This window comes from Acomys russatus, chromosome 12 (genome assembly GCF_903995435.1).
Source record: "Acomys russatus chromosome 12, mAcoRus1.1, whole genome shotgun sequence".
Taxonomy (NCBI): domain Eukaryota; kingdom Metazoa; phylum Chordata; class Mammalia; order Rodentia; family Muridae; genus Acomys; species Acomys russatus.
The window spans coordinates 17,076,179-17,097,410 of record NC_067148.1 but is presented as its reverse complement, the minus strand read 5'-3'; the positions used below and the strand labels follow the sequence as shown (position 1 = coordinate 17,097,410).

At 41.5% G+C, this 21,232-nt stretch overlaps 1 protein-coding gene across 2 annotated transcripts in view; it reads left to right on the top strand.

The window, feature by feature from the left end:
* Positions 1-16,283, top strand: part of Ndufs1 (NADH:ubiquinone oxidoreductase core subunit S1) — a 37,714-nt gene extending 21,431 nt beyond the window's left edge. For both annotated transcript variants that reach the window (XM_051153927.1, XM_051153928.1), the window contains exons 12-19: positions 575-703; positions 4,334-4,463; positions 5,570-5,730; positions 7,942-8,096; positions 10,340-10,515; positions 11,721-11,855; positions 11,952-12,024; positions 16,143-16,283. In XM_051153927.1, the coding sequence (XP_051009884.1) occupies positions 575-703; positions 4,334-4,463; positions 5,570-5,730; positions 7,942-8,096; positions 10,340-10,515; positions 11,721-11,855; positions 11,952-12,024; positions 16,143-16,234 (1,051 nt within the window). In that variant the 3' untranslated portion in view covers positions 16,235-16,283. The remainder of the gene's footprint in view (positions 1-574; positions 704-4,333; positions 4,464-5,569; positions 5,731-7,941; positions 8,097-10,339; positions 10,516-11,720; positions 11,856-11,951; positions 12,025-16,142) is intronic.
* The last annotated feature ends 4,949 nt before the right edge of the window (positions 16,284-21,232 follow it).

Here is a 21,232-nt window from a genome sequence, read left to right as displayed (position 1 = left end):
CCAGGGCTACACAGAGAAACCTTGTGTCTTGAAAAACAAAAAACAACACATCTGTAGCATCAATGTTCAATTTTTGACACACTGCGATTTCTCTAACATACCAATGTACTTTCACATAAAAGTCAAAACCAAATAGCATGAAAGTGGAAAGGGTCTATTGGAGAAGAGGTAGATTAGCAGGTGGCAGGGTAATGAGTGGTGGATATGATCACATTGCTCCTTACACATGTATGAAACTGGGATTCTAAACCTATTATGTATAGCTAATACATGGTAATAAGTTTCACCTCATTTAGACATACCTGCCTGACCTGTGGCTCACGTGGTAATCTCTAGCACTTGGAGGGCTGAGAGGAGAACTGCTCAAGTTCAAGGCCAGTTTAGGCTGTAAAGTGAGACCTTGTCTCGTAAACAAACCAAAAGGTAGACATAATTTATGAAAAGTGAGAGTGCTTAGGATTTATGATAAGAGAATAATCTGGATACTTAGCATGTATTAAGTTTACTTGCATAATTTTATGTTGTTATTGTTTGTTTTTCTTCCCAGACTTAAGTCATATATTTTTTTTTTTAGCACAGATTTACGTTCTAATTATCTTCTCAATACTACAATTGCTGGTGTGGAAGAGGCAGATATTGTTCTGCTAATTGGTACAAATCCACGTTTTGAGGCACCGCTATTTAATGCTAGAATTCGAAAGAGGTAAGTAATTTAATTTAATTCTTACTTAATAAGAACTTCAAAAATATGTTATTGTCTTTGTTTTATATATGAAATGGTATTTTAGGTGATTCCTAGTGTTAGTTGTGGTGATACTAGAGGAGGGGAAAATGTCTAACAGATTTATTCTATTCTACCTCCTTGTCTTTCAAAAAATTTTTTTAGAATTTATTTATTATTTTATGTATATTGGTGTTCTGCCTGAATGTATGTCTGTATGAGAGTGTCAGATCCCATGGAACTGGAATTATGACAGTTGTGAGCTGGGAATTGAACCTGGGTTCTTTGGAAGAACAGCCAGTCTGAGCCATTTCTCTAGCTTTTGGTTTATTTTGTTAGGATGTTTGTTTGTTTGTTTATTTTGAGTTGGTCTCATTACATAGCCCTGGCTGGCCTGAAATTCACTGTAGACCAGGCTGACCTAGAACTTAGAGAGATCAGCCTGCCTCTGCCTCTTGATTGCTAGAATTAAAAACATGTATCACCCCACCTGGTTTCTTTGTTATTGAGACAGGGTCTCAGGTGGCCCGGGCTAGCCTGAAGCTCACTGTATAGTCAAACTGAACCTTGAACTCCTGATCCTCTGTCTTTATCTCAAGTGCTGGTATTATAGGCAGGTACAGGTCCTATACTTTTTCTTTTCTTTAAACAAGTTCTTATAATATAGTTGAGTCTGGCCTTAAACTTTCAATGAAATTTGAGGTGAGCTTGAACTGATCCTTCAGTGTCCACCTCTCTTGGTGAATTATAACCATGTTTGCTTAAACTTTATTTTATGTGTGTATATGTATGTGTGCTGTTTTAAGTGAAAATCCCAAACATTTTACCAATAAAGACTGAGGAGCCAGATGCTGTGGTGCTAGCTCAGAGAGGCAGAGAAAGTACCCAGCTGACCTTCCTACTCAGCTCATGTCCAAATGGAAAAGGCCCAAAAGGCTCTCTAGCTCAGCTGACAGCCAGGAAGAAAAGGCCAAAAAACCCATGGCCAGGGCATGCTAGCTCAAAGCCAGGAAACCAAAGGCCAAGCAACTGAGGAGCTTAAGAGCTAAGATCTCCTTCTACTCCTATAGGCTGTCTTAAATACCCCTCAACTCAAAGTCCCTCCTGCTCTTCAATCCCTGTCAGCTGGTTTCTTGCTCCTCTTGACCTAGGGTTGTCTTTATTAAGTCTTGTGTACAGAAAGCTCTTGGATTAAAGGTGCGTGCTAGGGCTGGCTGAACCACACTTAATCACCTGTTTATAATAAACAGAAGGTTCTTGAATTAAAGGTGTGTTAGGGCTCAACCACAAGAAACAGGGACTTATAGTTCACAACCTCAGGGATCACAATGGAATCAAAGATAGGGTTTTACAGTTCACAGTCTCAGGATCACAGTGGGATCCAAGCCCTGCACCATAATGTGGCCATGAACATGTCGTGGTGAAGTGTACATGTGGTAATCAGAGGGTAGCTTTCGGGAGCTGGTGTCTTCCTTGCCCCAGAAGAGTGAGTTCCAGGCATTGAATTGAGTTTGTCAGACTTGGTGGCAAGTGCCTTAACCTGCAGAGCCTTCTTGCAAGCCCCACCCTCTGATTTTTGTCTTTAGGGATTAAATTTATTGGTAAAATAAAATGTTTGGGATTTTCACTTAAAACAGCACACATACATATACACACATAAAATAAAGTTTAAGCAAACATGGTTATAATTCACCAGGAGAGGTGGACATGGAAGGATCAGTTCAAGCTCACCTCAAATTTCATTGAAAGTTCAAGGCCAGACTCAACTGTATTATAAGAGCTTGCATACTAGGGAAGCACCTACCAACGGAACTATGTCCCTAGCCCCATCTTTCATAGCAGTTTTATTCTTTTTTTTTTTTTTTTTAATTTTATTTTATGTGTATTGGTGTGAGGGTGTCAGAGCCATTGGAACTGGAATTACAGACAGTTGTGAGCTGCCATGTGGATGCTGGGAATTGAACCTGGGTCCTTTGGAAAAGCAGACAGTGCTCTTAACCACTGAGCCACCACTCCAGACCCCAGAATTTTATTCTTGTCCAGCATCTGTTGACTCTCTTTTTTAAAACTCTATTTTATTTGGGGTTTTGAAGCCTCTACCTCCATTCCACCAACCCTTAACCCTGGGTAAGAGAGAAAGATTAGTGGAAAGAGAGGGGGCACAGACCCCTTTACTTCTCCCGGTTGTGGAGGTTCAATCCGGTTCTTTTGGGACAGTACCAGTCTCCATCAACAGCAAACGGAGCAGTTTCTCTGTGTTGAAATGTCTCTCTCAGTCTATCTCCAAGCTGACAAACTGTCTAGTCTCTCCAAACTGCCACATGCCACCACTGCACGCCACACACTCTCTCTCTCTCTGGGCTCTCCTATGCATCTCTCTGAGTCCTTAGCCACACCCCTCTTCCTGCTGCAGAGGCAGGCCTTTACTATCTGGCAAAGACCAAGCCCTGCAGGAGACAGTTATCAGCTGTGGACATAGTAAAGCCCAAACTAAAATCCCACACTTGAGATTAAAACAAAAACATATTAACATAACATACCTGAGTTTACAAAGAAACCAAAATTTCTGTTAGAAGCATTCATCTAGAATCACACATTGCAATCAATATTATGACATTTCCGACCCTTTTTACTTTTTTTTTTTTTTTAAGATTTTATTCATCATATATAGAGTACTCTGCCTGCATGTACCCCTGCAGGCCAGAAGAGGGCACCAGATCTCATTATAGATGGTTGTGAGCCACCTTGTGGTTGCTGGGAATTGAACTCAGAACCTTTGGAAGAGCAGCCAGTGAGTGCTCTTACCCTCTGAGTCATCTCTTCAGCCCTTCCCCCACCCCGTTTCACTTATTTATAAAGTACAGGATAGTTATTTTGTAGAACACCTCCCATCCCCAGTCTTTTTCCGCATGTGTTGTGACACTTATTGGTGTGGCTGTTTATCTATCTAGATTATTATCTAATCTGGGAGATGGTTGAGAGGGAAAGAAGGAGTTGCTATTTCAGAATGACAGATAAAAATTAGTACTGCTGCAGACAAACAAGCCACACAACAAATAGCTTCGAAGGATAGTCGCCAGTTGGTAGTCATGCACACCTTTAATCCCAGCAGAAGCAGGCAGATCTCGGAGTTTGAGGCAACTTGGTCTGCAGAGTGAGTTCTAGCACAGCCAGAAACCCTCTCTCTCTCAAAAAAAAAATAAAAAAATAAAAAACAGAACAACAACAGAAAACCAATAGGTTTAAAGGAGGTAGCTTCGTAGTACTCTGCTGTAAGGAATAAATAATGACTTTTTATTTTCGGGGATATTTGAGGAATGACTGCTGCACGAGTACTGAGAATTATAACCTACAGGTCAGCTCTTCAGAAATAGTCTTTGATTACATTAGACTTGTATTGAGGATTCCCACAAAACAAACTGTTTCCCCGAATTGTTCTGACAATACTTATTTTGAAAGGTACACATTACATTATATCTATTAAGATTAAATTTTCTGTGAATTCTTTTGTGCTTTTGACATTTTGTGGTTGTAAATAGTGGTAGGACTTAGAATTGTTGAGACCAAAGGCTGTGCTTAACTTATTTGGCTCTAAACTTGATTTTGTTTCAGCTGGCTTCATAATGACTTAAAAGTGGCCCTCATAGGCACTCCAGTGGACCTCACTTACAGATATGAACATCTAGGGGACTCTCCTAAAATTCTGCAAGCAATCGCTTCAGGGAACCATACATTCAGCCAGGTGCGTCTAAGCTATACATTTCTACTGTTGTTGTTTTCTAGTTATTATTTTTAAAGATTTATTTATTTTTATGTGCATTGGGTGTCTGGTCCCCTGGAACTGGATTTAGAGACAGTTGTGAGCTGCAGTGTGGGTGCTGGGAACTGAGCTCCTGCTGCTGGCCAAGACCCACTGTTCTAACTCCTTTAGTTTATTGTTTTGTTTTGGTTTTTAAGATTTCTTTATTTTATTATGTTTACAGTGCTTTGCCTGCATGTATGCCTACATGCCAGAAGAGGGCACCAGACCATATTAATAGATGATTGTGAGCTACCATGTGGTTGCTGGGAATTGAACTCAGGACCTCTGGAAGGGCTCAGTGCCCTTAACCTCTGAGCCATCTCTCCAGCCCTAGTTTACTGTTTTTAATAGTGACATGTACGCTGTTTGTTCCTCAGTTCTGCTTACTAATCTCCACCTAGCCTGTGGTTTCCTATCTGCTTGAGACTCACACCCTTACTGTGGGTAAAGCAAAGTCTTCACTGCTTTAGGAATGCTCTGTTGCTTTCTCTCTCCTTTCTCTTCTGTCTTGGTCTTGGTGAGTACAGGAAGTAGTAGATGGTGACACTTCATCATACTTTCTTCTTTTGTGTTTTAACTTGTTTATTCTTCTTGTTTGTTTGGACACTGGGTTTGCTCTGTAGCTCTGGCTAGCCTGGAATTCATTATGTAGATCAGGCTGGCTTCGAACCTAATGATCCCTTTACTTCTGCATCCCAAGTGCACACATCACCACTCCTTGGGTCTTCAAGTAGCCTTTGAGTATCTAGGGACATTTCCCAGGGTGTGTGAGACCTGCCTGTGTCCATTCCACTCAGAGGACACTTGGCTATAATTTTTCATTCCCAATGCTTAATTGTATAAAATCTGTTTTATGTGATATTAAGCTTTTTCACAGTAACATTGCCAAGCTGTTTTTATTAACTCAGATGTTGTTAGGAAAATTAATGATTCTTTGTTGGATCCCTAAACTTGGAAAAACATGTGGGTGCAAGTACGGTTAGATGATTAGCTTATACTTGCAAGGTTTTAAGATCACAGTTTAGTTTTGTTTTGTTCTAAAATAGGTCTTAAAGGAAGCTAAAAAACCAATGGTGGTTTTAGGCAGTTCTGCACTCCAGAGAAATGATGGAGCAGCAATTCTTGCAGCTGTGTCCAGCATTGCACAAAAGATTCGGGTGACGAGTGGTGTTGCTGCAGACTGGAAAATTATGAATATTCTGCATAGGTTTGTTGATTGTTTTACATACTAGAAAATTCAAGTGAGTGAGTGTGTGTATGTGTGTTCATTCCTGATTTACTTGTCCTGTTTATATGTACAAACAGCATTTAGAAACATTATTCCCGTTGCAGATATAAAATGTAAGATGTTTTAAGAATAATGCAGGTTAATGAGTAACAGTAAAAGAAATTATCAAGGAAGGGAAAGATAGGGCAGAGTGGAAAGTGAGTGACATGAAAGTCATGTATGTGCATTGTAGCCAAAACAGCAATCTTAACAGCAATCTTAGTTGGTAGAGATTTGTCTGGCATGCATGAAGCCCTGGATATATTCTCCCATGCCACATAAAAAACTGGATGCAGGGACACACACTGTAACTCCAGCCAGGGTGGAGGCAGGAGGGTCAGAGATTAAAGTTATCTTCCATTATACAGTGAAGTTGAGACTAGCATGGGATATGTGAGACTATGTTTTTTTTTTTCAATCTGTATCATATTTTTTGTCCTTAATTTTAGAAGTACAGTGAGTCCTCTGACTTTGATGAAATGATAAAAATATAACATACAATGAGACTTTAGCTAAAGAGATTTTTTTTTTTTGTAAACATTCCAATTGTACTAATTTATTTTAGGAAAGCTGAAAAGAGAGCAAAGTGTGAAATGAAGTGGTTATTTCATGATCTAAAGATAATTTCTGTTCCTTTCCTTCTAGTCTTTCCCCTGTGTAATTGTTGTAGGTATATAGTTAAAATTATACTGTGACTACAACTTTGTGTTGTGCTTTAGCTTGTTTTCATTACCAAATAAGGATTTCTGTCTATAATTGGAAGTTCTTTATGAACTTTTTTCCTTAATAGTGTCTTTCATACAATATGTTTTGATCATATTCTTTCTCTTCCTCTACTACCAAGTCCTCTCTCCACCTCCCACTTCACCACCCCCAACTAATGTTCTTTCTCTTGAAAATAAGAAAGAAAATCAGGACAAATGAATAGAAACCAATTTTTTAAAAAGCCAAAATAAACAAAAGATCTCAATCATTATTTTCTATAATAATGTATAACAATTGTTTCTTTGGGGGGGCAGTATTTCTTGACAGAGTTTCTCTGTATGTAGTCCTGGCTGTCCTGGACTCACTTGGTAGACCAGGCTGGCTTCGAACCCACAGAAATCCACCCACCTCTGCTTCCTGAGTGCTGGGATAAAAGGATGCACTGCAATTTTCTTTTTGCCTTTTGTTTGTTTTTTGTTTTTTTGAGACTGGTTTTCTCTCTAATATTAGAGCCCTGGCTGTTTTGTTTGGTTGATTGGTTTTTTTGTTTTTTCGAGACAGGCTTTCTCTGTGTAGCCTTGGCTGTCCTGGACTTGCTTTGTAGACAGGCTGGCCTTAAACTCAACAGTGATCCGCCTGCCTCTGCCTCCCGTATGCTGGGATTAAAGGCATGTGCCACTGTGCCTGGCTTCCTGGCTGTTTTGAAACTCACTTTATAGACCAGCCTGGCCTTGAACTCACAGAGATACCCCTGCCTTTGCCTCCCAAGTGCTAGTATTGAAGGCATACACCACTACACCCAGCCTTTTTTTTTTTTTTTTTTTGAGGCAGGTTCTTACTGTATCTCTGGATAGCTTTGAACTTGCTATATTGCCTGGACAGGTTGCCCTCAAACTTGCAGCCCTTCTCTTAGCTGTGACTCTTGCATGTTATTTCATGAAAAACAGTGTCAGGAGGAGGATGTGAAGCTCACTGTTTTACAGTACTTGTCTAGCACACACAAGATAGGGTCAATCTCCAAAGCCACAGGAAAAGGAAGAAAAGGCTAGATCTGATGGTGCACACGCCTTTAATCCCAGTACTTGGGAAGCAGAGGCAGCTGGATCTCTGAGTTTGAGCCAGCCTGGTCTACAGAGTGAGTTTCAGGACAACCAAGGCTGCACAGAGAAACCTGTCTGAAAAAACTTAAAAAGAAAAAGAGAGACACTATGCTGTGCATGCTATATTTAAGTGGGTAAGAATTGAATAAAGGCCAGGTGGTAGTGGCACATGGATCTCTGAGAGCTCCAGGATAGCCAGGGCTATTACACAAAGAAACATGTCTCAAACAAAACAAAACAAAACAAAAAAAGAACTGAATATAAAAGAAATTATTCCTGTGATTACTCAAATTACTTACACTGAAAATGCTGCATGTATATTTGAAATTCCATAATTGTTTTATAGGATTGCAAGCCAGGTAGCTGCTTTGGACCTTGGCTATAAACCTGGTGTAGATGCAATTAGGAAGAACCCTCCCAAAGTGCTGTTTCTCCTGGGAGCAGATGGAGGTTGTATCACACGGCAGGACTTGCCAAAGGATTGTTTCATTGTTTACCAAGGTAAGTAGCACCATAGCACTAGAAACAAAAGTGTATACTAAAAGCTATTTGATATACATAGCTTCTGTTCTGAATAGCTGTTCTGACAGTATAGAAGTTCACTGAAGTGTATATACTTTGAATCTGCTTAATCTGAATATGTGACTTTTTTTATTTGCAAGTGTTTTTTTTTTTTTTATAATAAGCCTTATTTAAACAAACAAACAAATAAACAAAATCTGTTTGTTGCCTAGAGGGGTGGCATATGCCCATGATCCCAGCCCTGGGGGATGAGGCAAGAAGACAAGAGTTTGAGGCAGTTCTTAAAAACCCATTATTATATTTGATGTTATTACCTAATGGCCTGGAGATATGGTTCTGCAGCTAGGAACACTGGCTATTCTTCAGATAGCCTAGATGGATTTTAGGCACCAGCATGGCTGTTCACAACTGTCTGTAACTCCAGTCCAGGGCCTCCAACAGCCTCTTCTAGCCTCAGAGGGCACCAGGCATGTATGTAGTACACAGATACACATGAAGGCAAAATACATACATACAAAATAATATTTTTTTACAAAATAATTTTTTAAAAGATTTCTTGCCTGATCTTATTTAAGAACTAAAGAGTTAAGGCAACCTGAATGCTCAGTAACAGGAATGGCTGGAGTTGGCTACTCATTAAGAGGAATGTTAAACAGTAGTCACCTTTCAGGTGCACACCTGTAATTTCTGTCCTAGGAAGCTGAGATAGGAAGATTGAAAGTTTGAGGCCAGCAGAGACAACATGAGTATCAGAATACTTAGCATCATTATTTAGTAATATACTGTCATTATATTGTTGTTAGAGAAAATAACTTTAGTAGTACAAGATACTTTTTGTAATTTGTTTTTGAAACAAGGTCTCATGTAGCTCAGGTTGACCTCTAATTGAATACTTAGCTGGGAATGACCTTAAACTCCTGATCCTCCTGCCTCCACCTTGTAAGCACTGGGATTACAGGCATGAACCACCACGTCTGACTAAACTGTAAAATTTAACCACTTGGATTCTGACTTACAGGACATGCAGTATATCACATGGTTTTTTTTGTTGCTTGTTTAGAGGCCTTTTGGGGTGGGGTGGGGGGGAGCTTTTCCAGACAGGTTTCTCTATTGTAGCCCTGGCTGTCCTAGAACTTGCTTTGTAGACCAGGCTGGACTAAACACATAGATCCTCTTCCCTCTGCCTCCCAAGTGCTGGGATAAATGCATGTGCCACCACATCTGCCCTTTCATTGCTTTTAAAATAAGAGTGTAGTTCAGGGCTGCAGACATAGCTCAGTGATTAAGAGCACTGACTGCTCTTCCAGAGGACCCATGTTCAGTTCCCAGCACCCACGTGGCAGCTCACACCTGTCTGTAATTCCAGTTCCAGGGGAGCCAGCCCCTTCACAAAGACATGCATACAGGCAAAATACCAATGCACACAAAATAAAAAGAAATTTCTTTTAAGTGTAATTCAGGGGAGATGGAGAGATAGCTCAGCAGTTAAAGAGTACTGGTTATCTAGAGGACCTGGGTTCAATTCTTAGCTCCTATATGGCAGCTTACAACTATATGTAACTCCACTTACAGAGGACCTGACACCCTCATACAGACATATACAGACAAAACACCAATGTACATAAAACAAGCAAATAAATGTTAAACCCCCCACCTCTCCAAAAAAGAATGTAGTTCAAGCCAGCTAGTGGTGGTGTGTGCCCTAATCCAAGCTAAGAGTGTAGTTCAGTGGTAAATAAATTCCATGGTTTGCATGAGGCAGGTTTGATGTCCAGAACTATAAAAATAAAAATGGGAGCTAAAAGGAGCTATATTGTCTTCACATATAATAGTATCCAGTATATGTTGTGTTGGCTTGTTTTCGTTTTAATAATTTGTTTTTATTTTATGTCCATTGATGTTTGCTTGCATGTATGTCTGTGTGGGTGTCAGATCTTGGAGTTACAGACAGTTGTGAGCTGCCATGTAGGTGCTGGGAATTGAACTCCGGTCCTTTGGAAGAATAGCCAGTGCTCTTAACCGCTGAGCCATCTTTCCAGCCCTGTGTTGGATTGTTTTTGATGTGGTGGTGACAGTTTTTGAGACAGTCTTAATTGTGTACCTTATACTGACCTCAGGACTCTCCTGCAGGCCCAGTACTGAGATTACAGATGTGTACCACTACTTCAGATGTATTAGTCCAGTTTCTACTAAAACGTGGCTCACTGTTTTTCTCCTCACAGGGCATCATGGTGATGTTGGTGCTCCCATAGCTGATGTTATTCTCCCAGGGGCTGCTTACACAGAAAAGTCTGCTACTTATGTCAACACTGAGGGCAGAGCTCAGCAAACCAAAGTAGCAGTGACACCTCCGGGCTTGGCAAGGGAAGACTGGAAAATCATAAGGGCGCTCTCTGAGGTATTAATTTTGAGGCGTTTCTTTGAAGTCTTTTTTGTCCGCTAATATCTATTAAGCAGCTGGGGATATAGTGCAGTTGGTAGAGTGCTTGCTTATATGTATATAGCTTGTGGTGATGGAGATAGACCCAGAGCTTCCAACAGATACGCAGCAGAGGCTCTATCACTGAGCTTAAGGGATAGCAGACACATTAGCTTCTTTAAGTTATTTTTAAACTAAAGGAAATTTTTTTCTCTAAAATGAGGGAGGGTTTCTATGACCTGGTTGTGTAGGAGATAAAGTGTTCAGGAAATGAAGAACTAAAATTTGTGCTTTTATTGTAGATTAATAACAAGCTGGAAGTACTGGTATTTAGTCTAGCATCGTCTCTATAATTCTATAATAGCATACACTTGCTAAGTATTCTCTCTGCTACAGAGACACGTTCTACAGATAAATTAGTTTGGTGACAGATCTTGTGAGTTAGAATTTTTGACGTCTGCATTCCGTACCTGCTGCTTCCTTGAAAGATCTATCTGATTTGGAGAGGTGACTCAGTGGTTAAGAGCACCCACAGGGTGGCTCACAATAATTTGTAATTTTAGTTTTAGGAGATTTGACATACTTTTCTGTGTGGTATACAGATATGCATACAGGCAAAACAGATACACAAAAAGGTAATAAATAATTTTTAAGAGGGAAAAAGATTGTATGCTAAAAGATACTAATAGGGTTTTGGGGGGGTTGTTTTTTTTGTTTTGTTTTTAGTAATACTGTTCCATCATAGCTGCAATTATGAATTATTTTGCCCCCCCTCTCCTTTTTTTTTTTTTTTTTTTTTTTGGTGCTGAAAATTGAGCCTGGTCTGATGTACGTCCTAAACCTCAACCCTGACTTTTTCCTTTTTTTTTTTTTTTAAGTTTTTCGAGACAGGGTTTCTCTGTGTGCAGCTTTGGCTGCCCTAGAACTCATTCTGTGGTCCAGGCTGCTCTGCCTCTGCCTCCCAAGTGCTGGGATTAAAGGCCCGCAGCATCTCACTCAGTTAAATGACATTTACTGTACTGGGTTCTGGGCCATGCATGCTGCAGCATGTATTTGGAGGTTTAAAGGGCATCCTGAGGGAGTCTGTTGTTCCATCCCTGCACCGTGTGGGCCCGAGGCCTGCACCAACTCTGACACATCTAAGTAGTAAAGCTGTATGTCACGGTGGGTCTGATCTGTTGTAGATTGCAGGTGTCACTCTTCCATATGATACTCTGGATCAAGTGAGGAACCGTCTAGAAGAGGTCTCTCCTAATCTTGTTCGATACGATGATGTTGAAGGAGCTAATTACTTTCAAGAAGCAAGTGAGCTTGCCAAGGTAAAAGATTGCGAGTGTGCAGTTTCCCCTAATGGTGTATATCTTGGCACAGTAGTACTGATTTTTGGTACAATTACTGGTCTCTTATCTTTTCAGCTAGTGAACCAGGAGCTTCTTGCTGACCCACTTGTTCCACCTCAGCTAACTATAAAAGACTTCTATATGACAGGTAAGTAACTGTTAGTTTGGTTACCAACTACTCAGAGAGAAGCAGGGGGCCTCCTCAACTGGAAAGCTGGCTTTGCTTAGCACTGTTTGCTATCAGTGTCAAGATCCTGGCCTTTTTTCATTTATTTATTTGTGTGTGGGCAAGCACACCCTCACCATGAAGAGTGTGGAGGTCTGAGAACAACCTGTGGGAATCCAACTCGAGTCAGCTTTTGGTGACAAGCACCTTTGTCTACTAAGCCATCTCACTGTCTTCTAATCTGAAATTGTCAGACATTTAAACTAATGTAATTTAGTGGGCAGGGCTGGGCCTCAGTGCTCATGGTGTACCTGTTAAAGATGAGCGCTATAGCTCTAGTCCTGCATTTTGTATGTTTCTGACATGTAAGCAAAGTTTGAACACCCAAAAGATTTAACAGATTTTAAATGTAAAATTTTACTACTGTAAGAAAAATTACTGAATAGAAATTTAGGGAGAATTTTTAAAAGTACTAAAAAGAACTCTCAAGGTTTGCTGAAAATTATAGATGCACATTCAAAATATTTGAATATGAAGTATGTTAAACAGGGCTTCTGATGTAAATTGTTAGAATGTTTTTTAAGGAATGCAGACTACGTGAAATGCATTTTCTGTAGATTAGACAAGAGTAGATAAAGGTATGAGATAGTTGATATGTAAATAATTTCCTGCCTAAAAGCCATGGGGGGATGCATACATACTTTTTTTGGTTTATCGAGACAGGGTTTCCTTGTGTAGCCTCGGCTGTTTTAGGCTCACTTTGTAGACCAGGCTGGCCTCGAACTCACAGCAATCCGCCTGCCTCTGCCTCCAGAGTACTGGGATTAAAGGAGTGTGCCACCACGCCTGGCACATACATACATTTATTTGCTTGTTTATTCTGTTTTGTTGTTGCTTTTGGGGGGTTGTTTGTTTGTTTGTTTTGGGTTTTTCGAGACAGGCTTTCTCTGTGTAATAGCTCTGGCTGTCCTGGAACTCGCTCTGTAGACCCGGCTGGCCTGGAACTCAGAGATTCTCCTGCCTCTGCCTCCCAAGTGCAGGGATTAAAGGGTGTGCCACCACAGCCCGGCTGTGCTTGTTTATTCTGAAACTGGATCTTATGTAGCCAAGCTGACCTTCAACTTACGTCATAGTAGAGAATAACCTGGAACTTATAATCTTCCTGCTCACTCCACCTGAGTGCTGAGATGACAGGCTGGCACCACCATAATTTATATGGTGCTAGAGACCCAACCTGGGCCTCCCACACACTAGTTAGCATTCATTCCCCTGGGACTAGAGTTAGAGACATTTGTGAGCCATCATGTAGGTGCATGGAACTGAATCCCAGTCCTCTGCAAGAGGAGCAAATGATCTTAACTCTTGAACTCCTTCAGCCCCTGTTTTATACATTCTTAAATTACCACTTATTAATGAGTTATTTCTGTGATATGACAGGAGTGTTGGGATCAGGACCAGCAGGATGGTTATTGTGTAAAGGAGCTTGCTGTGTAACCTGACCCACAATAGGAGAGAACCAAATCCCGAAAGTTGTCCTCTGGCCTCCACACAGACATTGACATGTGTGTGCCACCGCCTCCATAGATTCCTAAACAAAAGTGTATTTGTGTTTTTGTTTTTCTTAACAAATACAAGTTGGGATCATTATAGAATACACAACCAAGCAGAAAATCAATGAAACGTTACTATGACTTCTGGCTCTTGGGGGTCAGATGATTTCCATGGATTCAAACATTGGCAGTTTTTGCTGGGCATGGTGACTTACACCTGGAGCCTTAGCACTTGGGTTACAGGAGACTACAGAGTTCAAGGTTAAACTCAGCCATATAGTAAGACCCTGACTTGAATAAGCAGTACACGCGCGTGCATGTGTGCTCAAGTACACAGACACAAGTTTTAGCTTTTTTTTTTTTTAAGCTAAGCATAGTGATGCATAATGCCTCTGATCCCAGCATGCAAGATGCTGAGGCAGGAGGTTTGCAGGATTCAAGGCCAGCCTGGGCTACATAGCAAGGCTCAATTGAAAAAACAAAAATAAAAAGAAGAAAAATAACTGTGATCCTGATCACCCCCCCCCCCAAAAGTACAACCAATTTTAACATTTGGTCCATTATTTTTCATGAGTATACATACACATAGGTTTATTTAAACAAACAAAAGGATTGTTTTGATTTCTTGATTAAAGCTGTTGCATACTATAAGATTTATCCATACAATAGTGTACACTTCATTTTTAGTACATAGTTAAATAACTAAAGACAAAATATTTGTTTTTTTTTTTGTTGTTGTTGTTTTTTTTTGTTTTTTTTTTTTGTTTTTTGTTTTTAAAATATTTGTTTTTTGTCACAGGGTTTCTCTGTGTAGCCCTGGCTGTCTCAGAACTCACTTTGTAGACCAGGCGGGGCATAGGCTCAGAGATCCTCCTGCCTCTGCCTCCTGAGTGCTGGGGTTAAAGGCGTGCGCCACCACCATCATCTGGTGCTTTTTAAAAAATTACTTTTACTCTATTGTAACTAGAAATAGAGTTTATGTAGGTAGGTCAAAGAACAGATTTCCGAAGCAAGTGCTCTCTGTCTGTTATGCTGAAGCAGAGGTTTTTTTGCTGTTTCTGGCATGCTTTGTGGTCCAGGTTAGCTAGTCCAAGCTACAGGGTCTTAGTCTCCAGGACCCAGTTTTCTATAGGAGTGTTGGGATTACTGATGTGCGCCTGTACATCAAGCTTTTACTTTGGGATACAGAGATCAAACTGTCTTGCCAGCCCATGGGTAGGTGTTCGTTTGTTTGTTAAATGCTTCTGTGTAGCCCAGGTTGACCTCAGTCCTCCCGTCTCAGCTTGTGGCATGCTGGAGGACTGTGAGCATGGACTACAACATCTAGATGATAAACTGTGTTGTGCAGTTTTTTTTCCCTAGATTTGAAAGAATTTCCTATCTTTCAGTTTTGTTTTGGTTTTTAGATTTATTTATTTATTTGTTATTTATACAGTATTCTGCCCCCATGTGTGCCTGCACACCAGAAGAGGGCACCAGGTCTCATTATAGATGGTTGTGAGCTACCATGTGGTTTCTGGGAATTGAACTCAGGACCTTTGGAAGAACAGATGGTGCTTTTAACCTCCGAGCCATCTCTCCAGTCTTTGTTTTGTTTTTTTAATAATGTTATCTAGCTTTTTTGGGGGGAGGGGTTGGAGACAGGGTTTCTCTGTGTAGCCTTGGCTCTCCTGGACTCACTTTGTAGACCAGGCTGGCCCTGAACTTAACATCGATCCGCCTGCCTCTGCCTTTTGAGTGCTAGAATTAAAGGCGTGCCCCACTATGCCTGGCATGTTAGCTAGCTCTTATGTGATTACTTAATGATTGTTAAAGAATAAAAGTAGTTAGCCAGTTGGGCGGTGGTGGTGCACCTCTTTAATCCCAGGATTTGGGAGACAGAGTCAGGTAGGTCTCTGTGAGTTAAAGACCAGCCTTGTCTACAGAGCGAGTTCCAGGACAGCCAAGGCTACACAGAGAAACTCTGTCTGTGGGGAGGGGAGGAAAAAGCAGTTAGCCAGAAAGCAGGAGGTAAAGCAAGAAGATCAAAGTTCTAGGTCACTCTTGGCTTCATAAACAGCCAGAGATACATAAAACCCTAGCTCAAAAAACTTCCAGTAAAGAGCATATGTTCAAAATGTATTGCTTACCTACAGCTGCAGTACAGCCTTGCAGCCTTTTGTTCTTTGTTCATTTTTTTTGTAGTTTTTCAAGACAGGATTTCTTTTTGTTATCTTGATTGTCCTGGTGTAGCCAGGCTGGCCTCGAACTCACAGTGATCTGCCTTCCTCTGCCTCCCGAGTGCTGGAATTACAGGCGTGTGCCACCATGCTCGGCTCTGCCTTTTGTCCTTGAATATGTGCAACGTTACATTTTTTGGTATGTGTTCTAAAAGCACATCAACAAAAACTTGGCATAGTGGCTCCTCCCTTTAATCTCAACACTTAGGATTCTGAGGTAGGAGGATCACCCCAAGTTTAAGGCTATTGAGTCTGCCCTGAAATCTGGTACAGTTTCAAAAACAACAAAAGAAGTTGTGTTAACAAAATGCATGTTCTCAATGTCTTTCAGATTCAATTAGCAGAGCCTCACAGACAATGGCCAAGTGTATCAAAGCTGTCACAGAGGGCGCCCAGGCAGTAGAGGAACCATCCATATGCTGAGACATCACCAGGGACCCAGTTTTGCTACAGACAGTAAATGTACATTGGTGTAATCCCTTACAAGTTAATGTTTTCCAACATGATTCTGAATGATGTAATATTTAAAGTTATACTATGCTTATTTGAAAATTGTATTGCACTTATCAAAAATCTTGGCAGTTTAAAGTATGTATTGTGTGCAAGCATTAAGTAGTTTAATAAACTATCATTTGTTCTTTCATGTTAAAAACACAGATCCTTAAAATGTGCAGTTTTTAAGTTTTCTTCCCCCCCCCCCCCCCCCCCCCCCCCGAGACAGGGTATCTCTGTGTAGCCCTGGCTGTCCTGGACTTGCTTTGTAGACCAGGCTGGCCTCGAATTCACAGATGTCTGCCTGCCTCTGCCTCCCGAGTGCTGGGATTAAAAGTGTGCACCACCACGTCCAGCTTTGCAGCCAACTCTTAAAGTAGCTTGAGTTTGAGCTCTACAGCCTACATGGTAGAAGGAGGAAACTGAATCCTACAAATTATACACAAAACTGTTGTAAGCTGAGTGTGATGGAGCACCTCTTTAATCCCAGCACTCAGGAAGCAGAGGCAGGCGGATCTTTGTGAGTTCAAAGCCAGCCTTGTCTACACAATGACTTCCAGGACAGCCAAGGATACACAGGGAAACCCTGTCTTGAGGGGTTGAGGGGGAGTCTAAGAAAAAAGAGATTCAAGTTTTTTGTTAAAATGAGTTCATTTAAATGTAGGACTGGAGAGATGACTCAGCTTGTTAAGAGCATTGATTGCTCTTCCAGAGGACCTGGGTTCAATACCCAGCACCCCCATGTCAGCTCACAAAAAACTGCCTGCTACTGCAGTTCCAGAGGATCAGATAGCCTCTTACGCCTCTTTGGGCACCAGGCATGCAAGTGGTACATAGCATACATAGCGTACATGCAGGCAAAATACCCATACGCACAAAATAAAACATAAAGTAACAAACATTTCATAATTAACTTAGGAGATGATCCAAGAGTAGGTTAAGGGCTTTTTGATGCTTAGTTCTACCTGTAGTTCTGAGGATTGAGCCCAGGGTCTCAGCAAGCTGGGCGACTGTTCTACCATTGCACTATAGCCTCAGCACTGGTTTTTTTTTTTTTTTTTTTTTTACAAAATTCTTTTCTTTTGTAATCCTCATTTCTTTCTCCTTTCACTAAGAGCTCTGACTATAGGATGCCAGTTTCCTGGCATAAGAAACAGTATGGTTTTAGAGTAGTGGCGGTGTGCCATCAGTTCTTAGGAAGTGGTAGAGGGCTGAGTAGTGAGCGGCAGTGTGCTTGGTGTGTATGTGGCTCTAAGTGCACTTCCCTGCACACAAAATAATTGCACCAAGTTTGCTATCCTTTTCAGAAATACTTGGTTTTTGGTTTTGTTTTTAGTGATGTATCTTTCTTAGCTGTGTATTTTAAAGTACTTGGCTTGGGGCTAAGGACATAGCTCAGTGACAGAAGATATCTGTGGCCCTAGGTTCAAACCACAGCATAAACAAAAGTACTTTGCCTAAAACTCCTAGTTGCCTGAAAGTATAAATTCTTTGGTTTTTTGGGTTTTTTTCTTTAAGATTTATTTATTTACTATGTATACCATGTTCTGTCTGTATGTACACCTGCACACCAGATCTCATTATAGATGGTTGTGAGCCACCATGTGGTTGCTGGGAAGTGAACTGAGGACCTTTGGAATAGCAAACGGGTGCCAACTCTCTGAGCCAACTCTCCAGCCCCTAAATTCTTTGTTTTAAGGGTTTAAATCCCATACAGGTTTCTTGTCCCTCCAGTATTCTTTTTTTTTTTAATGTATACAGTGCTCTGCCTGCATGTACACCTGCATGCCAGAAGAAGGGATTAGATCACATTATAGATGGTTGTGAGCCACCATGTGGTTGCTCAGGATTTTCAGAGGAGCAGTCAGTGCTCTTAACCTCTCAGCCATCTCTCCAGCCCCCTCCAGTATTCTTTACCACTCCACACTGCTGACCCTGAGAAGACATGCCCCCAGCCTTGTGCTTCACACTGTACTCCTCAGTGAAATGGACACTCAAGTAGAAAGGAGCTACTTTGGCTAAGTTTGTCTGGTGTCCTTGGACTGCCCTCTAGGCACCAAGAGGACACTTAGACACTAATGGCAGGAGTGTTCTTTTGAGTACAGGGTCTTGCTGAGCTGCCCAAACTGAGTTAGATTTACAGAGTGAAATGACACTTCCATCAAAAGAGGGAAGCTGCATGCATGCTAAATATTATTTCTTCATTTGTAAGCTGAGAATAAAAATTATAATAGCTACTGCTTTTATCCCCAGAGTTAAACCAGAAAGTTTATAAAAAATTTTGGCTAGTTCCTAACAGTGGGTGTTCAGCCTGCTCAGTAACTGACCCTCTCTAACTAGTTCCTCTTCTACTTTTATAACTAGCATGTGCATATTTGTGTGTGTTTTGGGGGGGGGAGGTTGGTGTATGCCAAACATGCATGCTAGCATACACACCTGTATATTCAATGAGGCCAGAGGAGGGTATCAGGTGCCTCTAATCCTCTTTGCCATGTTCCTTTGAAGCAGATTGTATTGTGTTTAACTGGTGTGTGTGTGTGTGTGTGTGTGTGTGTGTGTGTGTGTGTGTACCACCAACAGCAGCTTTTTTATGTGGGTTGTAGGGACTGAACTCAGGTTCTCATACTTGCCAGGCAAGCACTTTACCAGCTGAACTCTCCCCAGCCCCTATTGTACTATTTAGCAAAATTAATAAGCTCCCTGCCAGAAGATGGAATATTACATTAATGCTGAGATGAAAATTATTCTGTGAACAATAGAAATAATGCAGGATGTTACGGGGACAAATTAAGAGCACTCAGCCTGTTATGACTTTTCTAAGACTTCAGAACTGCCCTGTGGTCCTACTGGCAGGGTGAACTTGCCAGTCTGCTAAGGTTACAGAAGCATCTATCGGCTTTGGGACAGTTCTGGGATAGTGTGAAATCTAAAAGCGACAGGCTGACTTAGCTTTCATCAATCTAAGGAGCATCCCAAGTTCCAAGCTAGTCTGGCTGGCCTAGTTTTAAAAATAAGTTGTGAGCCAGGTATGGTGGTATACACCTGTGATCCCAGCACTTGGAAGGCAGAGGCAGGCAGATCTCTGTAAGTTCAAGGCCAGCCTGGTCTACAAAGTGAGTCCAGGACAGCCAGGGCTACACAGAGAAACCCTGTCTCAAAAAACAAAACAAAACAAAACAAAAGGCCTCGTAGCCTAAAAAGAAAGAAAAAGAAAAGAAAAATCACACACAGGGCTGTGAAACCGGCTATAAGAACACGAGAAGAGCCGGGCGTGGTGGTGCACGCCTTTAATCCCAGCACTTGGGAGGGAGAGGCAGGTGGATCACTGTGAGTTCGAGGCCAGCCTGGTCTACAAAGTGAGTCTAGGACAGCCAAAGCTATCACAGAGAAACCTTGTCTCAAAAAACCAAAAAAAAAAAAAAAAGAACACAAGAAGAGCCAGGTGTGGTGGTTCATACCTTTAGCTCAGTACTCCAGCGGGAGAAGGACCTCTGTGAACTCGAAGCCAGTTCCAGGACAGCCAGGGCTACACAGAGAAACCCTGTCTCAGAAGAATAAAAAAGAAGGAGGAGGGGCTGGAGAGGTAGCTCAGCGGTTAAGAGCACTATCTGCTTTTCCAGAGGACCTTAGTTCAATCCCCAGCAACCGCATGGTGGCTCACAGCCATCTGTAATCACATTTGATGCTCTCTTCTGACATGCAAATAGAACACTCAGATAAATAAATATTTTTTAAAACCTTTAAAAAAGAGAATGAAAGAAAAGAAAAACATTATACTCTTGAGGTCCTAAAGCAGGAAAACATGTTTCCATGAACAAACTACCTATGTTCTCACATGTAAAAATAAAGCAAATATGAAAACTGTTCTAGGGTCAGGTCATTTAGCTGGTGGAACACTAGCCCAGCCTGTTGGAAGCCCTGGGTTAAAACTGGGCATGGTGGTACGTATTCCCAGCTCTCAGGAGATGTAGCCAGGAGGATCAAAGTTAATGCCTTCTTGGACTACATAGGAACCTTGAAGCCTGCCTAAGACACAGGAGAATCTGTCTCAAAAACAAAAACCCTTTGTATAGCAGCAGGATTTTGATGCAAATCTAAGTCTGTATATTTTCTGTCTGTTGAAAGTAGTTTTTCAATTCTGACGAAGTTGGGAGAAACCATTAAGCCGTGAACAGAGTTTGAAGACGTCATGACATCTAGCACTGCTTCCTGAGTGGCAACACTGCTGTACCTGGCCATCACTCATGTATCGTGAGAGAAAGCTGTCGGGTCGGTTCTCTAAATGTACATTCTATCATTGATAAGCTACGTTTTTCAGCGTTGTGACAAAAACACCCGAGAAACAACTAAAGAGGGACCTTTTGTTTATTTTATTCCTAGTCCATTGTGTCTGGGAGGATGTAGTGGGGCAGTGCTGCTCCTTCATGACTGCCGGGAAGCAGGGGGAGAAATGGTGGGCTTCAGCCTTCCCCCTCCTTTTAAAAAGTATTTTATTTAATTTTAATTTATGTGCGTTGGTGTGAGGGTGTCAGATCTTGGAGTTATAGACAGTTGTGAGCTGCCCCTGTGAGTGCTGGGAATTGAACCTGGTTCCTTTAGAAGAACAGGCAGTGCTCTTAACCATTGAGCCATCTCTCCAGCCCCCAGCCTTCCCCTGTATCCCTCTCTGGCCCACAGACACTGGGTGGTGCCGGACATATTCAAGGAGGGCCCTCCACACACACCATAGCCAGAGCCCCGCTGGAAGTATCCTCCCACAGGTGTGCTCTTCCAATCTTAGCACATCTAACCTAATCAAGTAGGGTCTGCAGAAGTAGCTCAGTTGGCAGTGTTTTACCGAGCAAGCGCAAGGCTCTGGATTCCATCCTTAGCACCAAGAAATCATCAGCCAGGAATGGTAGCACAGCGCCAATAATCCTAGCTCCTCAG